This window comes from Callithrix jacchus, chromosome 17, assembly GCF_049354715.1.
Source record: "Callithrix jacchus isolate 240 chromosome 17, calJac240_pri, whole genome shotgun sequence".
Lineage (NCBI taxonomy): Eukaryota > Metazoa > Chordata > Mammalia > Primates > Cebidae > Callithrix > Callithrix jacchus.
The window spans coordinates 68891295-68908195 of record NC_133518.1 but is presented as its reverse complement, the minus strand read 5'-3'; the positions used below and the strand labels follow the sequence as shown (position 1 = coordinate 68908195).

The window sequence follows — 16901 nt, the reverse complement described above, 5'->3', positions numbered from 1 at the left end:
AGCATATTGCACGTTTCCTTTTTTGGAATGAGACTGCTGATTTAAAAAATGGTAATTACGTATGTTGTACTGCAAACTGCAAACATTCAAGCTTAGTAAAGACCTTTTACAGCATTCCCTCTTCCTTATACCTTAAAATTAAAAGTCTAACATCAAATACAGGGATTCATTATTTATTTGATTTGTAAGGTAAAAAAACATATCTGCATGTGTAAATTTTTTAAAAGAAAGAAAGAAAGAAAAAAAACCAAATGACTGTTTTCTATAGACTACAAGCTTCTTGAGGTCAAGACGTGTCTTTCCAACTGTGTTTCTACAAAAGCTACAGTGGGGACAGCAGGAAGATACAGTCAGTTGGAGGGAATGTATCTGTCTTTAGGCTTCGTGTGCTTTCTAAAGGACTTTTTAAATGTGAAAGAAAATCTCCAAAACTAAGACCTGGCTGAAAATCTGTCTTTGAGGTTTTTGAGACATACCCAAAATAAGCCCACAAACAAACAAAAACCACTAGTGCATTTAAAAGCAGGAATCAAGGTGGGAGAAGGAGCTTACTATGTGAGTTCACACAGTTAATCAAGTGAAGAGCTCTGTGTCAGGACGAGCGTGAGAATGGATAAATAACCTTGGTGTCTGCAGCCTGAGCGAAGATGGGAGCAACAGGACTGCGGGCTTAAGATCAAAGGCAATGAGAAGTGGGATGGCCTCTTTCCGGTTCCCTAGGGCTGTTCTTATCCTAAGGTTATGAAAGATTTTTTGAGACTAGCTGAACAAACCAGTTCCTTCCTTGGGAAAATTTGTTTATGCTGTATCTGTTTTTAGACCTCGTAAAAGTTGGTGAACTCCATTCTTCCTCATTAGCTTAAATTCTTCCACACTCAGCAAATATCAACAGGAAAGGGTTTTTGTCAGTGATAACAATGAAAGCTGGGAGCTCACCTAGGGCCTTAATAAGCTGGCTGCACTGACAGAGGGAAAGACACAGACACAATCTCTCGCTCATGTTTATGGAATAACAGGGTTGAAAGGACAGGAAACGATACCGAAATCTAGGTAAATTTATTCTGACAGTGACAACAGCATTGTCCCTGACACAACTCATACCTGTCTAAAGATTCATTTTGGAACTGTCCAAGCTTTCAAGCAGAAAATTATTCTCAGTGATCGAAACTTGGTTAAACAAATTTCACTGTGCAAGGAAAACCAAAGTTAACTTTTGGAAGTGTGCTGGGGAAGAAGTCTCAGTCAGGAAACTAGAAAATATGTCAGCTAGATAGGAAGTGCCTTCCTCATGCCAGGGTCTCAGGAAAACACGTGAGGTTCAGCAGGGTGCAGGATGGGAGAGGGTGACCTGGACCCATGCTGGAGAATTGGCTATGCATATTCTGAATAGGATGAAGAGTCAGAGCCAGCCTGTAACCAACTGAATCTGCCGTGGGCAAAATGTTGGGTAGTTTGGACCAGTGACCCAAGCTGTGGCAACTTAAGCAACAAAATAAAAAATGACAATACTGGATACCCATATAATAAAACAAGTATCCCAAATCCCCTGCTGATATAAATACATAATAAGTAAACAAAAAATAGGGATGGTGACAGAAGAGACAGTTCTTTCTTAAACTAGAATGCATATCAATAAATACAGAAGGAACAGGAGAAACAGAAAATCTTCATTAAGCAAACATTACAGTATTAATTGTTATAGGCAAGAATTAGTCATACATCATCAAATTACTGGGTAAATTATGAATAGGAAAGTTCTAGGACCTTTACTAAACAGGTATAGTATCTTTAGAAACAGGTCAAAGGTATGTATACTTACAAGTGGACAAACAGTGTTTGTTACAGAGGAGAAACCCAGCGGGTCCCACTTTAACCAAGGGACCAAATTTAACATTAATAATCAGACACATAGACATCTTGTTCCCTCTGACATGTCGCACTGAAGATAGGCACGCTATCCTTTCTGTGGTATTTTAGCCCAAAATATGTAATCTCAATCTAATCATGAGAAAACATCAGTGAACCCAAAGTGAGAGATGGTCTAAATAATTGTTCTAAATTTTTCACATGCGTCAAGGTCATAAAAGGCAAAAATAGACTGGGGAACTGTCACCAGGTCAAGGAGACCTAAGGAGGCGAGCACATCAGACCCATGCGGGATCCCAGATAAGAAAAGAACATTACTGGGGACTTGAAAGTACAAATAGGCATATGGATTAATTAAGAACACTGAACCCAGGTTCATCTGCTGTTTTTGATAGTCATACTATGGTTTAGGTTAGATATTAACACCAGACGAAGCTGAGTTTAGAGTATATGGAAACTCCACTATTTTTGCAACTATTCTGTAAGTATAAAATTATCACAAAACAAAAAGTTAAAAATGAAATGGAGTTAGCTTGGCCTCATATATGGGCAGCCAACCAGGACTAACTTGGATACACAGATTACTCAGGTGAGACCTAAGACCCTGTCTCACCTGAGAAATAAAGAAGGACATGAATAGAAACATACAGTGGACAGGAGACAGGAAAGGCAGTTTTAGTGCAATGAGAGCCTGCACTGGGCTGCTTTCATCGGAGAAGCATGCCAGAATTCCTTGCTTTGTGTGTCATTCTTCTGCCCGCCAAGGGACTGAGGAGAGAGTCAGGAAAGGGTATAGCAATGTAAACCTCAACTGTTCCTGCAATCAGGGAGCAATGCTCCCTAAACAACAGCCTCGCCCTGGCACCCCAGAGGTCTGTGGCCATCCTGTCTACAGTCTCACGGTCAATAGTGGTAATAGCCTCTAACAATGAAAAGGACTCAGTATACAACCTGCAGAGAAGACAGAGCAGAGGGCATCTGGGGGGCTATGGCAGTGTGTTCAGGGAAAAATAATCCTAAAAGGAAAGATAAGTAGGTGGCTGAACTGGGGAGAAAAAAGAGCAAGCCAGCTGGACACCTTGGGCTTTGCAGGAGAAAACTAGGTCTCCCAATCAGTCCTGTAGGCTTAACGAGTGACAGGATGGCCTTCCTCAATAAACTCTTCACTAGAATTATCAAAACCTAAACAAATATCTCAAACAATGATTTTTTTGCCCAACCAAAGAATGTCATGTCCATAAAAGTAAATTTTTAATCAAATTCTTTTCCCAGATAGAATTCTGAAAAACCTTAAAACACAAAGAAAAAGAATTCAGATGCTTATCTGAATATTATCCATATGATCATTAGAGGTAATTCTTATACACTGTATTAGAATTCATCTCTTGCCAGATATTTAAATAATTGTGGAGAGATGTGTCAAGAGAAGAGTAATTATACAAAGCTTTATGAAAGGAGATAGAAAGCTTTATGTTCCAAATATAGCTTTATGCTCCAAATGTAGCTTTCAGCTTAAAAACCCAGGCTGTTTGGCCTAACCCCAAACAGTTTTGGAATGGCTGTATAATACCAGATCTCAACTAGCTCTAATAACTGCTTTGTAACCCCTGGAATGATGCTTGAAGCAACACATGATCTTATTTTGAAGACAAGTTTACCACTACACAATGATGCTGATCCATACATACCTCCCACTGCATTGCAGCGAGATGTCATTTCCCAGAGCACCAGAGCCATGGAGTAGACATCGGTCTGCTTGAAGGACTCAACGTTCTCCAAATTCATCCTGGATTCTAGGACTTCTGGAGCCATGTATCTTGCAGTTCCCACCTACAGCAAAAACAGACAGTGAGGCCCATCATTTAATTCCAGCTGCATTTTAATTTTCACAATACAGCTGATGTTGGTCTGTGACACGTGCAGAGGATCTTTAAAAAAAACTCACAGTGTTCTTTTAAATAGTGAGAAATGCACAGAAAGGTACAGATAGATGACTGTTTTTAAAAATAGATGTTCTCTCCCTGAAAACCCTCTAAAGACTATAAACAAAGCATGCCAAAATAAGGAAGTGCCAAACCCCAGACTGCCTTATCTAACCCCATGACTTATGTCATCACATTTTTCAATAACATCCTTACAGATAACCTGGGAGATAATATTTGTGATATTTTAAATGTTTATTTTTGCTTTTCAAAATTAAATATTTTTTAATTCCTGAAGCCCCAAGACTTAGTAAAAATAATTATTGCTATCAGTTTTGGTCACTTCAGGACTGAGTCTTAATCTTTGTTTATCCCATGGCACATTCCATTGTGCAAAGGATATAATATAATTGCATAACATCTCTACTAAATTAAATTGTATAAAAGTATTTCCACAGTAAAAGACCAAATCTGGATCACTTTATCATTTTGACATGTGGGCCGTGTAGTTTTATTTTGACACTTAGGTCTGTGCTAATCTCTCTGACTGATAATATGCAAACATGAGATCCATATGAAAAAGGAAAAAACATGTTCCAGAGAATGGGTCACTTAAATATTTAGTATTGTAGTATGTATTGACTGACTAAATAACGATCAAGTCCTCCCTTCCCAAGGATCTAGGGAAGCCACGTGAGTTGATATCATGCCAAGGAATGCTTCTTATTGGCCTGTATTAGAAAAAATTTTTCTTCTCAAGAGGTCATTGCATGGCTCATTATCCTGGCACATTAGTCTGTCCGCGTTTCGACATGTTTACCTCAATACTGTGTGTGCTGCCATGGACACAGGGCTGGCCGAGCAGTAACAGAACGCTTCAACGTGGGTCCTGTCACCTGGCTCAAGAAGACAGCGTCAGCCGGGCGTGGTGGCTCAAGCCCGTAATCCCAGCATTTTGGGAGGCCGAGGTGGGCGGATCATGAGGTCAAGAGATCAAGACCATCCTGGCCAACATGGTGAATCCCCATCTGTACTACAAATCCAAAAATTAGCTGGGTGTGGTGGTGTATGCCTGTAGTCCCAGCTACTCAGGAGGCTGAGCAGGATAATTGCTTGAACCTGGGAGGCGGAGGCTGCAGTGAGCTGAGATTCAGCCATTGCACTCCAGCCTGGCACCTGGATACAGAGTGAGACTCTGTCTCAAAAAAAGAAGACAGTGCCGCTTTCCAAGGACACCACTGTGTGAAAAGGCTGGGCCGATCACTTATAAGGGCTTGTTGTGGTGATTTCTCATCCCCTTCTGATAGTTTCTAAGCCAAAAACGTTTCCATTTTAATCTGTGAGAGAACTTCACGAGTGCAAGTGCTCACTCAGTCAACAAGTACTTACTTTACTTTCACTGCTCAAGGCATTGTGCTAGATATCTTGGGTGACCACGTGGATGTAGATTTGGACTTCAGGGAGACTACCTTCCATGATGCTATTAATACAGAGAAACCAACAAAGCTACAGCTAGTACAGAGTAGAAAGGACTGAGTACGACCATAACAGAGGCAGAAAACAGAGGTCAAGTACTAACAATGCTTGAAGCAAAGAGAAAACATTTGCTGGAAGAGAAATGAGGATGGATCCAGGAGGGAACATGTGCTGAACTGGAAGGGATTTGAAGACAGGAGGAGAAATGCTGTCCATTAGCAAAACTGCTCAGACAGGAGAGAGCAGAGAAGGCTCAAGGCAGACTCCATACTTTGGCTAGATTCCCTAGACCAGTGTCCAGAGTACAGGGCTGTTTGAGACAAGAGCCAGGAGATAGGGATCAAGAGGTAGGGTGAGGCCAGGTGCAAGGTAAAGGGGATTCAGCACTAGCTCTAACTTACCTGCCCGCTGTTAGCCAGGTCATCCACAGACAGAGCAGGGTCCAGTCGCAGGGAAAGCCCAAAGTCACACAGGCAGCAAGTCAGGTCGTTCTTCACAAGGATATTGGAGCTCTTGAGGTCCCTGTGCACGATGGGCACCTTGGGCCTCCCGCAAGGGGTGTGATCACTGTGGAGGTGAGCAATGCCCCGGGCGAGGGAGCTGCCCAGCTTGCTCAGGTCCTCCCAGCTGATGATATGCCGTGTCAGGTACTCCTGTAGGTTGCCCTTGGCGTGGAAGGCGGTGATCAGCCAGTACTGTTTCCCCAACTCCGTCTTCCGCTCCTCGGCCGTCAGGAACTGGAGTATGTTCTCATGCTTCAGGTTGACATCTGAGAAGATGTCCTTCTCCGTCTTCCAAGAGGCATACTCCTCATAGGGAAAGATCTTGACTGCCACTGTCTCAAACTGCTCTGAAGTGTTCTGCTTCAGCTTGGCCTTATAGACCTCAGCAAAGCGACCTTTCCCCACCAGCGTGTCCAGCTCAATGGGCAGCAGCTCCGTGTTGTGGTTGATGTTGTTGGCGCACGTGGAGCTGATGTCGGAGCGGTCATCTTCCAGGATGATGGCACAGTGCTCGCTGCTGAACTCCATGAGCTTCCGTGGCTTGGCGGTTTCCCAGGATGAACTCAGCTTCTGCTGCCGGTTCACGCGATAGCAGTAGAAGATGATGATGACAGATATGGCGATTGCTAGTGGTGGCAGGAGGCTGACGCCTGTCACTTGAAATATGACTAGCAGCAAGTCAGGATTGCTGGTGTTATAGTCTGATGTGGAAACAAAACAAGGAGAGAAGGAATTGGATGTAGTAGGTAAGTTCTATCGAGAAGTGGGTTCGTGCCCGCACATCTACAGATTTTAACACCTGCATAGTTTTGTAGATACTATATTGTTAATTTTTATCTCAGAGATGTCAGTGCACACTCATTCCATCTTCTCTGCCTCTGGCCGTCTATTTGATGTCTCCTACTCTTCCTTCAAACTTCAACTTATATGTCAATCCTCAAGGAAGGCCTAGAAAAACTTGGAAAATTGTCTTATTTTATACATTTTCATAGCACCCTATACTTTTCCTAGTTAACCATTCAGTACAACTTAAATGAACTAGGACTCCACCTCTTGATTTCACATCTGTCTTTCCCCACTCGCACCACCCCCAGTGGATGTGGAACTCCATGCTGGCAGGGACCATGTCTTCTTCGCTACCGTAAACTGCACTTAGCACACAGCAGGTCCTCAATAGTGCCGAATAAAAGGAGAAAGCATTCACAGACTGTTATCTGAAACTCAAGGCATTAGGAATATGGAAAAAAATGACATAGCTTCTGAATAAAAAGAAGCATTCACTGACTGTTACCTAAACTCAGGGCATGGGAATCTTGAAGAAAATGACACAGCTTCTGCCTTCAAAAAACTTGCAAGTATGACATCTGGTAAAAACACACGGAGTGCCACAGTTTCCACCATGGTCTTTGCTCTTTCAAGCTCCAACTTGTTCTGCTGTGATCAGCATTCAGGCGACCCTGAAACAACAGCTCTGGGCCTATGGGTGAAAAGGGGAGGAGTCCGTGGAAAGGATCTCTTTGGACAGTAATGTTACATCTACCCAACATTCCTCTTTTCAGTGTGCATGCAAATTGTAGTTTCATAGAATAATAGTAACAATGAAAACATTGCCACAAAGGTAAGATGAGTTAAAAATGGAAATGCTGCAGTTTTATGACTTGGAATACTGATGCGGGCCCCTGTGGGCTGGAGAGGAGAGTCCTTAGCACCAGACATCTAACTATAATAGCTTGTGCATCAAACTTTGGTTCATGTGCTGACCTTGTTGGCACTGGTGAAACAGTTTTCCCTCTTTGGAAGAAGGACATGAATAGAAACATACAGTGAGCAGGAGACAGCAAAAGGCAGCTCTAGTTCAATGGGAGCTTGTGCTGGGCTGCTTTCATTGGGCAAACATGCCAGAATTCTACTGCTTTATGTGTCATCCACCTGCCCTCCAAAGTACCCATTAATGAGGAGGCCTCATGCTCAGATGCTGGAATCATTCATCACATATATCACTACTGAGTGTCTATGATGAGCATGGCACTGCCCTCAAAGAGTACTCAGCAGAGGACTTAGGGCATATATACAAATGAGCAATATATGGCATCTGGGATACAGCTAAATGTACGGTGCAATCTGCATACTAGAGGAATGTGGAAAAGCTTAGAGAAACGTGGAAGGCACAGTAGCAAAAACTGCCTTTAAGTTGGTCTCTGAAGAATGGGAGAAGTCAGTGATGAGTGGAAATAGTGCTATGTTAAGGAGAAAGAATATATAATCTGCCTAAGGAAGAGCAATTCTCCCAAACTGACCATTCCACACCTGGGGAGTAGAAAGGAAAAAAAATGGGTGGGTGCTATGGAACTGAATTCCATGTCAAAGAATGATTTTTTGATTATTCAATTGTCAGTTTTTACCTACTGTAGGTGTTTGAATAGAAAAAAAACGAACAAAAAGTGATAAGAATATGGTCCAGGTGGAATGAGGTTTACCACGTTGCCTCAAAGGGAACCCATTAGCTAAATGGTATTGATAAAGGAGTCAAGACGAAATTACTTGGGCAGATAATAAGGTCATGGGAGTCCTCAGTAAGGCTTTTCTTTGTAATAAAAAGCAGCCCCGAATCATTTTCTAACAAAGAGCAGCCTGCAAAGTTGAGCTGCAGACATAGACAGGCAAGCTGGGAGCTTGTACTGGTGAATGCCGGCAGGAACTAAGGAGTAGACATGTTCAAGATGGCGGCTCCATCTTTCCTTCTCTTTGTCAGCCATGTGTATGGTAAAGAGCAGATAAAATGGCACCGATCAACTGGAAGGCCCATTTGCATAATGAAATTAGGGTGGGGTGACCAGCCTTCCCCACATACTATGTCAACATCACAGCTGATCGAAACAATCTGTGAGCCCATGTAAATCAGGCACCGCCTCCTCAAACCGGACCATAAAATCCAGCGCATGCCTCACCAGCCTGTCCTTTCCACTTGCTGGAGGCTCCTTTCTCTATAGAGTTGTTTCTCTTTCACTTCTCTTCCGCTTGTTAAACCTACGCTCCTAAACTCCTCATGTGTGTTCATGTCCTAAATTTTCCTGGCTCATGATGATGAACCCCAGGTGACATACCCCAGACAACATAGCTCTTTCAGCATCTCATACTTTAACAAAACACAGTGAGAAATGATGCTAGTACATATCAATTTTTAAGGCTTAAGTCTAATATGATTACTTGTTCTTAAGTAGAAATGCCAACTTCCACTGAGTATTCTAGATGAAAATCTTGGGTCTAATAACTAGAATAGTAACCCCAAGATATCAGAATTCCAGCAAGAGAATTCCAAGAGAAAAAAAAAATCATTTGTTTGGAAAGCCACATGAATGCATTTTAAAAATACAGGGAAAGTGAGGAAATTTGGTGATTGACCCTTAAAAACATAAATTCTGACTCTGGGAGGCTAGGATTGGGACTAAGAACAGGCAAGAGTAGGGCAGAAATGGGATCGGATAAAGCAATTACAGAACGATTTGAATGCAAAAGAAAAAAAGACGCTCTTGTGGAGATGTATGGACTGTCCCTATTGTCCAGCAAAGTATAAACCTGGAGAATAAAATTAAGGGGGCAGATGAACTAATGTTCAAACAGCCAATCGAGCAGTCAGCATTTCCACTTAGACTTGCCGCTTCCACAGTGCTCCCTCCCTGAAACTCCACCTCTATTATCTGAGGTATCCAATGAATGTGTTAGCTTGAAGTACCCACTTGTCTCCATTCTCTGTGTCTGTAACTGCATGGAATGCTTATAATCATAAATCCAGTTGATTATCCGATTGCTTCTCTCCTGACAAAGCAGGGTAGTGGCCAGATCTATTTTGATCACCAAGATATACCCCGCACCTGGGGCAGAATGGGGCAATTTGTAGTGTTCAACAAACGTTTGTTTTAGAAGCTTAATGATTACTTATGTGGAATAATATTTCTTCAATTTTTTTATATTTTATATCAGAGTTTGGCAAATTATTGCTCAAGAGCCCATGGCCTGCTTTTGTACAGTCCTATGACCTAAGAATGATTTTTCCCCCATTTTTAAAGAGTTGTTTAAAAAAATAATAAAACTAAGAGGTTCATGCAACAGAGACCTTATCTGGCCCAGAAAGTAAAGTATTTACTATCTGGCCCTTCACAGAAAAACTTTGCTGACCCCTGTCCTAGAGGTGTTATTATCATAACATCTCATTGGCAGAATCTGAAGAGACTTCACTTTGGCCAAATGTGAATATGTAGTCAATTTTTTTTTCACATATATGAAAATGAAATTTGAAAAAAATTAAATAATAAGTACATAACTACTTAGATGTGTCCTTAATTCACGAAAACATCCAAATGAAATGTTGATTCGTCATGGACAATTTTATTTTATAATTCCTAACTATCTATAAAAATAGTCTTGTTTGCTAATTTCAATTCCTTTTTAGCCTAAAGGAAACACATGAACAGAAATCCCCTTATGTGCAGCACCGGCTGAAGAAGATTCTAGAAATCCCTAGTTCAATGTCAGAAGCCAAAGTTTTACTTTCTCCTAAAATTTCCTGTGATTTCTTTAGAAAACTTGCACTTAATAAATTTGGGGGGTGGGGGGGGGAATTCTTGAATAACATCTATCAATCTTGAAACTTCAAAGAGGTGGTGAAAAACTCTAACAATAGCAACCAAGGCTGGAAGGAAGCTTTGGGATGTGGCTTTGTCTAAACAGAAGCCACCCACACCTTCTGGCAGTATTAACCCTTGGGTTGCTACTAGAAAAACCAACAGCCGTAGGTGTAGGTACGCTAGCATCTCTTTTACTGGGAGACCAACAGGAAATGTTTCTTTTCATCAGCTGCCAATTTCAGAGAAACTCATAAACTGAACACTTACTAAGTTCCTGGCTGTGTGCTAAGGATTTTATAGAATATTTAAATTTAATTGACAGGAAAACCCTATGAGGTAGAAACTACTATTATTATAAACCCCATTTTACAGATAGTGAAGCTAAGTAATTTTCCAAGATGAAAAATTTAGGCAACAGCAAAGCTGGCATTTAAAATGAGCACTGCCTGATTGGAGAGACTTCTAATCTCCAGCCCATGCCTGATTTCTAAACTTCGTATTGGTGAGAACCAACTGAGAATGACAATGACTTTAGGCTAGGTGTGATGGCTCATGCCTGTAATTCGTGCACTTTGGCAGGAGGATCACTTGAGCGCAGGAGTTTGAGACCAGCCTGGACAACATAGTGAGACTGTCTCTAGACAAACTAACAACAACAACAAAAAATTAGGCAGGCACTGTGGTGCCTCCTGTAGTCCTAGCTACGAGGGAGGCTGAGGCAGGATTACTTAAGGTAGGAGTTCAAGGCTGCAGCATACTATGACCCTGCCATTGCATTACAGCCTGGGTAACAAACAGAGCAAGACCCAGTTAAAAAAAAAAGAAGAATGACTTTATATAACCACCCAATTTGATAAAGTGTTTGTTATTAGTGTAGCCTGGACCAAGTGATTTTATAGCCATCCACCAAGTGACACTGGCAATTCTAGTATAATATGTCTAAAGGAGTAAATTTTGGGTTTAGAGATTATTTTCCTTTGTTCTGAACTAAGAACCACACTTTAGCAGTGTTTCTATAAATATGCATCATTTTCCTGCCAGAAAATAACGTTTTCTGTGAAGGAGAACCTTAAAACCTTTATCTTTTCTCAGAACCTATTCTCAGGGCCTAGACCTTAGCAGGGCTTGAAACATAATTGTTGCACTGTTGGGACCCTCCATACTAGATATAGCTCTGAAGGGCATTGAAAACAAGGGTGGCATTTCTCCAAGGCCCATAAAAAAATGAGGTTATAATCGTAAACATTTTTAGCCTGACCTCGATAGAGTTCAGTGGGTCTGTGAATTTGAATGGGCAAAAATTGCATTTTTTATATTCTCTAACCTTTAATTGAAAATAACACTTCCTAGTATTAGCTGGACCTATGATTTTGTTGCTGCATATGTCTCAGCATGCAACTGACACTCATCACTTAGACATTTCAATTGTTTAGATCTGCTGCTATTGTTATTTAAAGGATTACTATAGAAATACATATTACTGTAACACAAATTCATTTTTAAGATATGTGATCATTGTGTTTCAATGTAATTGGTTTTCTTTGAAATACTCTGTGCTCAATTTTATGCATTTAAAACACATCACTGTGAGAAGTCCACAGGCTTCCTTACTTCAAGAAGTCCATGGCACATACACACAAAAAGGGAAGTTCCCTTGGTAGAGTGAAGGCATTTGGGCTCTAGTCTCTTCTCCAGGACTGCCTAGAACAGAGACTGTGAGATTGCTGGGTTTCTCTGGAAGCTGGTAACTAGAGCCGGTGGTAGATCTGCCCGGCTTGATTTGTTGTGCTGTACGTGGACAACTCTGGATGCTGTCAGAGCTTCTGTGGAACGGGAAGGGAGCTCTGCAGAGGAGAATGAGGAGAAGCCCTCCTTCGAAATCTTCTAGCAGTAAGAAAGATAACTCATATACAATGTGCAGTGCTGGGTTAGGCACTGAGCAGTTTATTTTGTAAACATGATCTCACTTTATTTCTCCAACAACCCTATATAAGAGTCAGATTCTCTTACCCCCATTTAACAAAGGAGGAAACTGAGTCTTGGTTGCATCTACGTTTTTGTCTGCTTGGTAAATAAGTATTCTTGTTAAGTAAAAGTTGTTCCTAGTAAGCACTCAATAAATGAATGCTGTCCTTTTAATGTTATAATTAACATAATGACTTGAGACCGGAAGTTCTTCCTTCCCCTCAGCTATCTCTCTTTAGCACAGTTTCCTTCTTTGAATCTCAGCCAGTTGCATCTACACTCTTGCTTTAGATGAACATGCTGGCATGTGAACATCCTTGTGGTTACAGCTTCACTGCCAACTTCACAAATATCTCTCTTGAGATCTGATGCCCATTTGTGTACTAATATACCAAGGTATGTGAAAAACTATCATCCATGTCCCTTTCTATTGCTCAGATAAATTAGTATCCTAGTAAATTTTTGCCCTCAACTCCTTTATTGAGTGGAGGAATTGCCAACCTACTTCAAATATTAAAGTAGGAGCCTATCTCCCAGATTCCGCTATGTTGATTTGTTTTTTATCAAGACACATTAACTGATCCACATAGAATTTTATTTACCAAGTTGGCCTTAATTGAATGTTCTTATTTTTTGATCCAAGTGACTTTTATTTAAAAGTGAATTTAGGGAGGTTCCGTTTTAAGTTCCTTTTAGAAACTAATGTCAGCATAACAAAGGACTTAAAAGAGGCTGGAAGAATGTGTATGCATGCACGCGTGTACGCATGTGTGCGCGTACATGCATATTCAAGTGGTAAGACAAATGGTTTACTTTTCAGTCACTCCAAAGGAAAGTATATCATACGATTTCCCCTTGAGGTTTTCTGCCAGTTTGTATTTTTTTATGGCATACTAACATTTATCTTTGGAAGACAGAAAAAAAAAAGAATTTGACATTTGTCTTTAAAAACGTATTTATGTATCAAGACTCTGACATTTGCAAACGGCTCCTTATCTGCAACTAAGTCTGGCCTCTATTTGTGACTGAAGTGGTTGGATATTTTCAGAATTATTAAATGTATCTCTGGGTTCATTATTAAGGAGACAGCTTGGTAGTACACAAAGAATAAAAGCTTTGAAGCCACTCAGATGATTTTTAAAAAATAGGGGGCAGACATGGTGGCTCACACCTGTAATCTCAGCACTTTGTGAGGCTGAGGTGGGAGGATCACTTGAGCCCAAGAGTTTGAGACCAGCCGGGGCCATACGGTAAGACCCTGTGTGTATAAAAATAACAAAGTAGCTAGATGTGGTGTTATGGGCATATAATCCGAGCTACTTAAGGAGGCTAAGGCAGGAGGATCACTTGAGCCCAGGAGTTCAAGACTGCGGTGAGCTATGACGCCAGTCTATTTTAGCCTGGACAACAGAATGAGACCCTGTCTCCAAAAGTTAGCTCTCTCTCCCTCTTTCCTTTATCCTAAGAATATTTAAAATAATAAATATACTTAGCCCAAGAGCACGGGATAGCCTTCATAAATTATTATTCTGATTTCTCTCTTATGAAAAAGAATTCATTCCAAAATAAAACACAGTTATAGAAAAGTACATAAAACAAGTGTCTGGCTTAGTGAATTATTATAAGGTCAACACTCTTATAACCACTGGGTTGGTCAGGTCAGAAAATATTTTTGCTAGCCACTTCAGAAGTCTGTTCTGAGAAACATCAACTTTCTCTCTGTCTCTCTCTCTGTGTGTGTGTGTGTGTGTGTGTGTGTGTATACACTCAGACATGAATACTCTCACATATATACATCTAAATATATATACATTACAGTCCATATTCAAATGTCTTCAAAGTTATGGGTCTGATGTTTAAATTCAGAATCTAGTCAAGGACAATATATTAAATTTGATTGAAAACACAGATTTTTAAACTGTAATGTGTGTGTGTGTGTGTGTATATATATATATTTAGATGTGTATATATATATTTAGATATATATATGTGAGTGTATCTGTGTCTGAATGTCTGTACACACACACACACACATACACACAGAAAGAGAGAGAAAATTAATGTTTCTCAGAACAGACTTCTGGGGTGGCCAGTAAAAATATTTTCTGACCTGGCCAGTGGTTACAAGAGTGTTGACCTTATAATAATTCACTAAGCCAGACACTTGTTTTATGCTCTTTTCTATATCTGTATTTTGAATCAAATTTATTTCTCAGAAATCAGAAAATGATTTTGCTGGCCACCCCAGAACTGTTCATGTTCCCCAACTCAATCGGAGATCCATACTTTCCTCTAAAAAGTAGTTATTATTCCTGACTTTTACAGTTTTCGTTTTCTTGAGTTTTTTTTTTTTGAGATGGAGTTTCGCTCTCATTGCTCAGGCTGGAGTGCAATGGTACGATCTTGGCTCCCTGAAACTTCCACCTCCTGCAGTCAAGTGCTTCTCCTACCTCAGACTCCAGAGTAACTGGGATTACAGGCCTGCACCACCATGCCCGGCTAATTTTTGATTTTTAGTAGAGATGGGGTTTTTCTATTTCGGTCAGGCTGGTCTTGAACTCCTGACCTCAGATAATCCGCCCGTCTCGGCCTCCCAAAGTGCTGGGATTACAGATGCGCCCAGCCCTTGAGTATTTTTAAAACTCTTTTATCATCCAAGTATGCATCCGCAGTCTTCCTACTAATATGACTGAATACAAATGGAAAACCCTGTTTTTTTGCAGAATTACTTTTCTTAAAAAACTTCCTACAATAAAAATACTGGTGGAATCTTTACAAAAATGTTTAATCCAAATTAATCAAACCATGAGACAAATCTAGAAAGTGCCTTTATAAAATAAATGGACTGGCCTATTCAAATCAGTCAATGCCATGAAAACCAAAAATCACAGTGTGGTGGCACAGCAATCAAGTTTAATGTGTTGTCCTTGACTGGATTCTAAATTTAAACAAGAGACCCATAACTCTGAAAAAATTTGAATATGGACTGTGACGTATATTTAGATGTATATATGTGAGTGTATCTGTGTCTGAATGTCTGTATACACACACAGCAAGAGAGAGAGAGAAAGCTAAGCACTCACATATATGCTTCACATTGTACAGTTCAAAGATGTCACCACTGTTTTCTGCATGTTAAAAAATTTCGTTGGCATGTTACAGAAAGAATAACTTGTACCTTGTTATTCTAAGTGAGCCCCCAGAAGCCAACAGCATCCCCTGGGAACTTACTGGAAATGCAGAGTCTTAGCTCTGTCCTCAACAAACTGAATCAGAATCTGCATTTAAAAGTTCTCTTGGTAATTCATTTACACATTCAAGTTTCAGAGGTAAATTTTATTTTTGCTAAAGAGTTTAGCAAAAATAAAGTTTCTTGGTACTCTGCCATAGAGATGCATTCCTCCTACAAAAAATTTCTTAGTGGAATTGTTTGCAAAGCTTTCGTACAACTGTATTCGGTACCAGCCAATAAGAAAATGGTCCATGAGAATTTTCTAGTCAATTAACTGGTGGAAGAATGTAGAATGAGATATGATTCTCTATCCATCATCCCAGTAAAAAGCACACAATTTAGGCAAACAATAAAAAAATCATTTTAATTAAGTAACTGAAGGACAGTAAGCTCACTAGCAATGCAGGACTGAATTTAACTTCCAGCTATTGATAGTATTGTTTGACATTCTGGATATACTTTCAGAGTATTTTTTCATCAAATGATGAAAGTCTTCTCTCCAATCAATGTGGTTGTTTTATTCTAACTGCACATATTTCAGAACAAAGCTATTCCCACCTCTCCTATCCCAATGCACAGTCTCCTTTGTATTATTTCTTTTACCTCCCTCCCATATGGAAAAGCTTTGCACGTATTCTAACCCACTATGACAACCTCTTCTAGAATACCCATGAGAGCTAGAGGTAAAAGCTCTACCTGAAAATGTGATGGTAGAAAGACACCGCTCCTTTGTTATCATTCCATAATCAAATTCCAACATTTCTAGCTGCAGATATCTTGAGATAAAGTCTAAACATTGGGATTTTTTAAAATGATTTTTTTACATTAAGTCAAATGTAACCTCTGTGTACTGCTATTATTGACCCTTCTACTGTTCTCTGAAGCCAAAGGGAACCAAATGCGTCCAGTTTCCATGGGATGAGAGCTCGTAAACTCCTGCTGGACATTAAATGCATGTCCCCTAAATGATTTCATTTTCAGGTTGAACAGCCATGTTTTCTTCAGTTACTTTTCAAGACATGTATTTATGAGATTCTAAAGTCTGACATATTTATCAAACCCTAAAGTCAGCCTGCCCAGCATATAGCACCCAATAAACGCCAGGACCTTTTTCCTAAGGATAAAGTGATCTGTTCTCTGAAACCACGCTTGCTATTTAAGATTCTTCATCATGTGTTTTGCTAGACACAGATACAATACTTGGAATGTAATCTGTGTAGCAAAGATTACAGGAGACTCTCACCTCCTTTCCACCGAGTGAATTTTAAAGCTCTTGGTGGTTTGTTCTTTCGGTTTTGCTTTGATTCTTTCA

The 16901-nt window shown here is 40.2% G+C and overlaps 1 protein-coding gene across 5 annotated transcripts in view; it reads right to left on the bottom strand.

The window, feature by feature from the left end:
* Positions 1-16901, bottom strand: part of TGFBR2 (transforming growth factor beta receptor 2) — an 87982-nt gene that overhangs the window by 17015 nt on the left and 54066 nt on the right. For all 5 annotated transcript variants that reach the window (XM_078354483.1, XM_035278573.3, XM_002759680.6 and 2 more), the window contains 2 exons: positions 5666-6468; positions 3555-3696 (listed from right to left, as the gene is read on the bottom strand). In XM_078354483.1, the coding sequence (XP_078210609.1) occupies positions 3555-3696; positions 5666-6468 (945 nt within the window). The remainder of the gene's footprint in view (positions 1-3554; positions 3697-5665; positions 6469-16901) is intronic.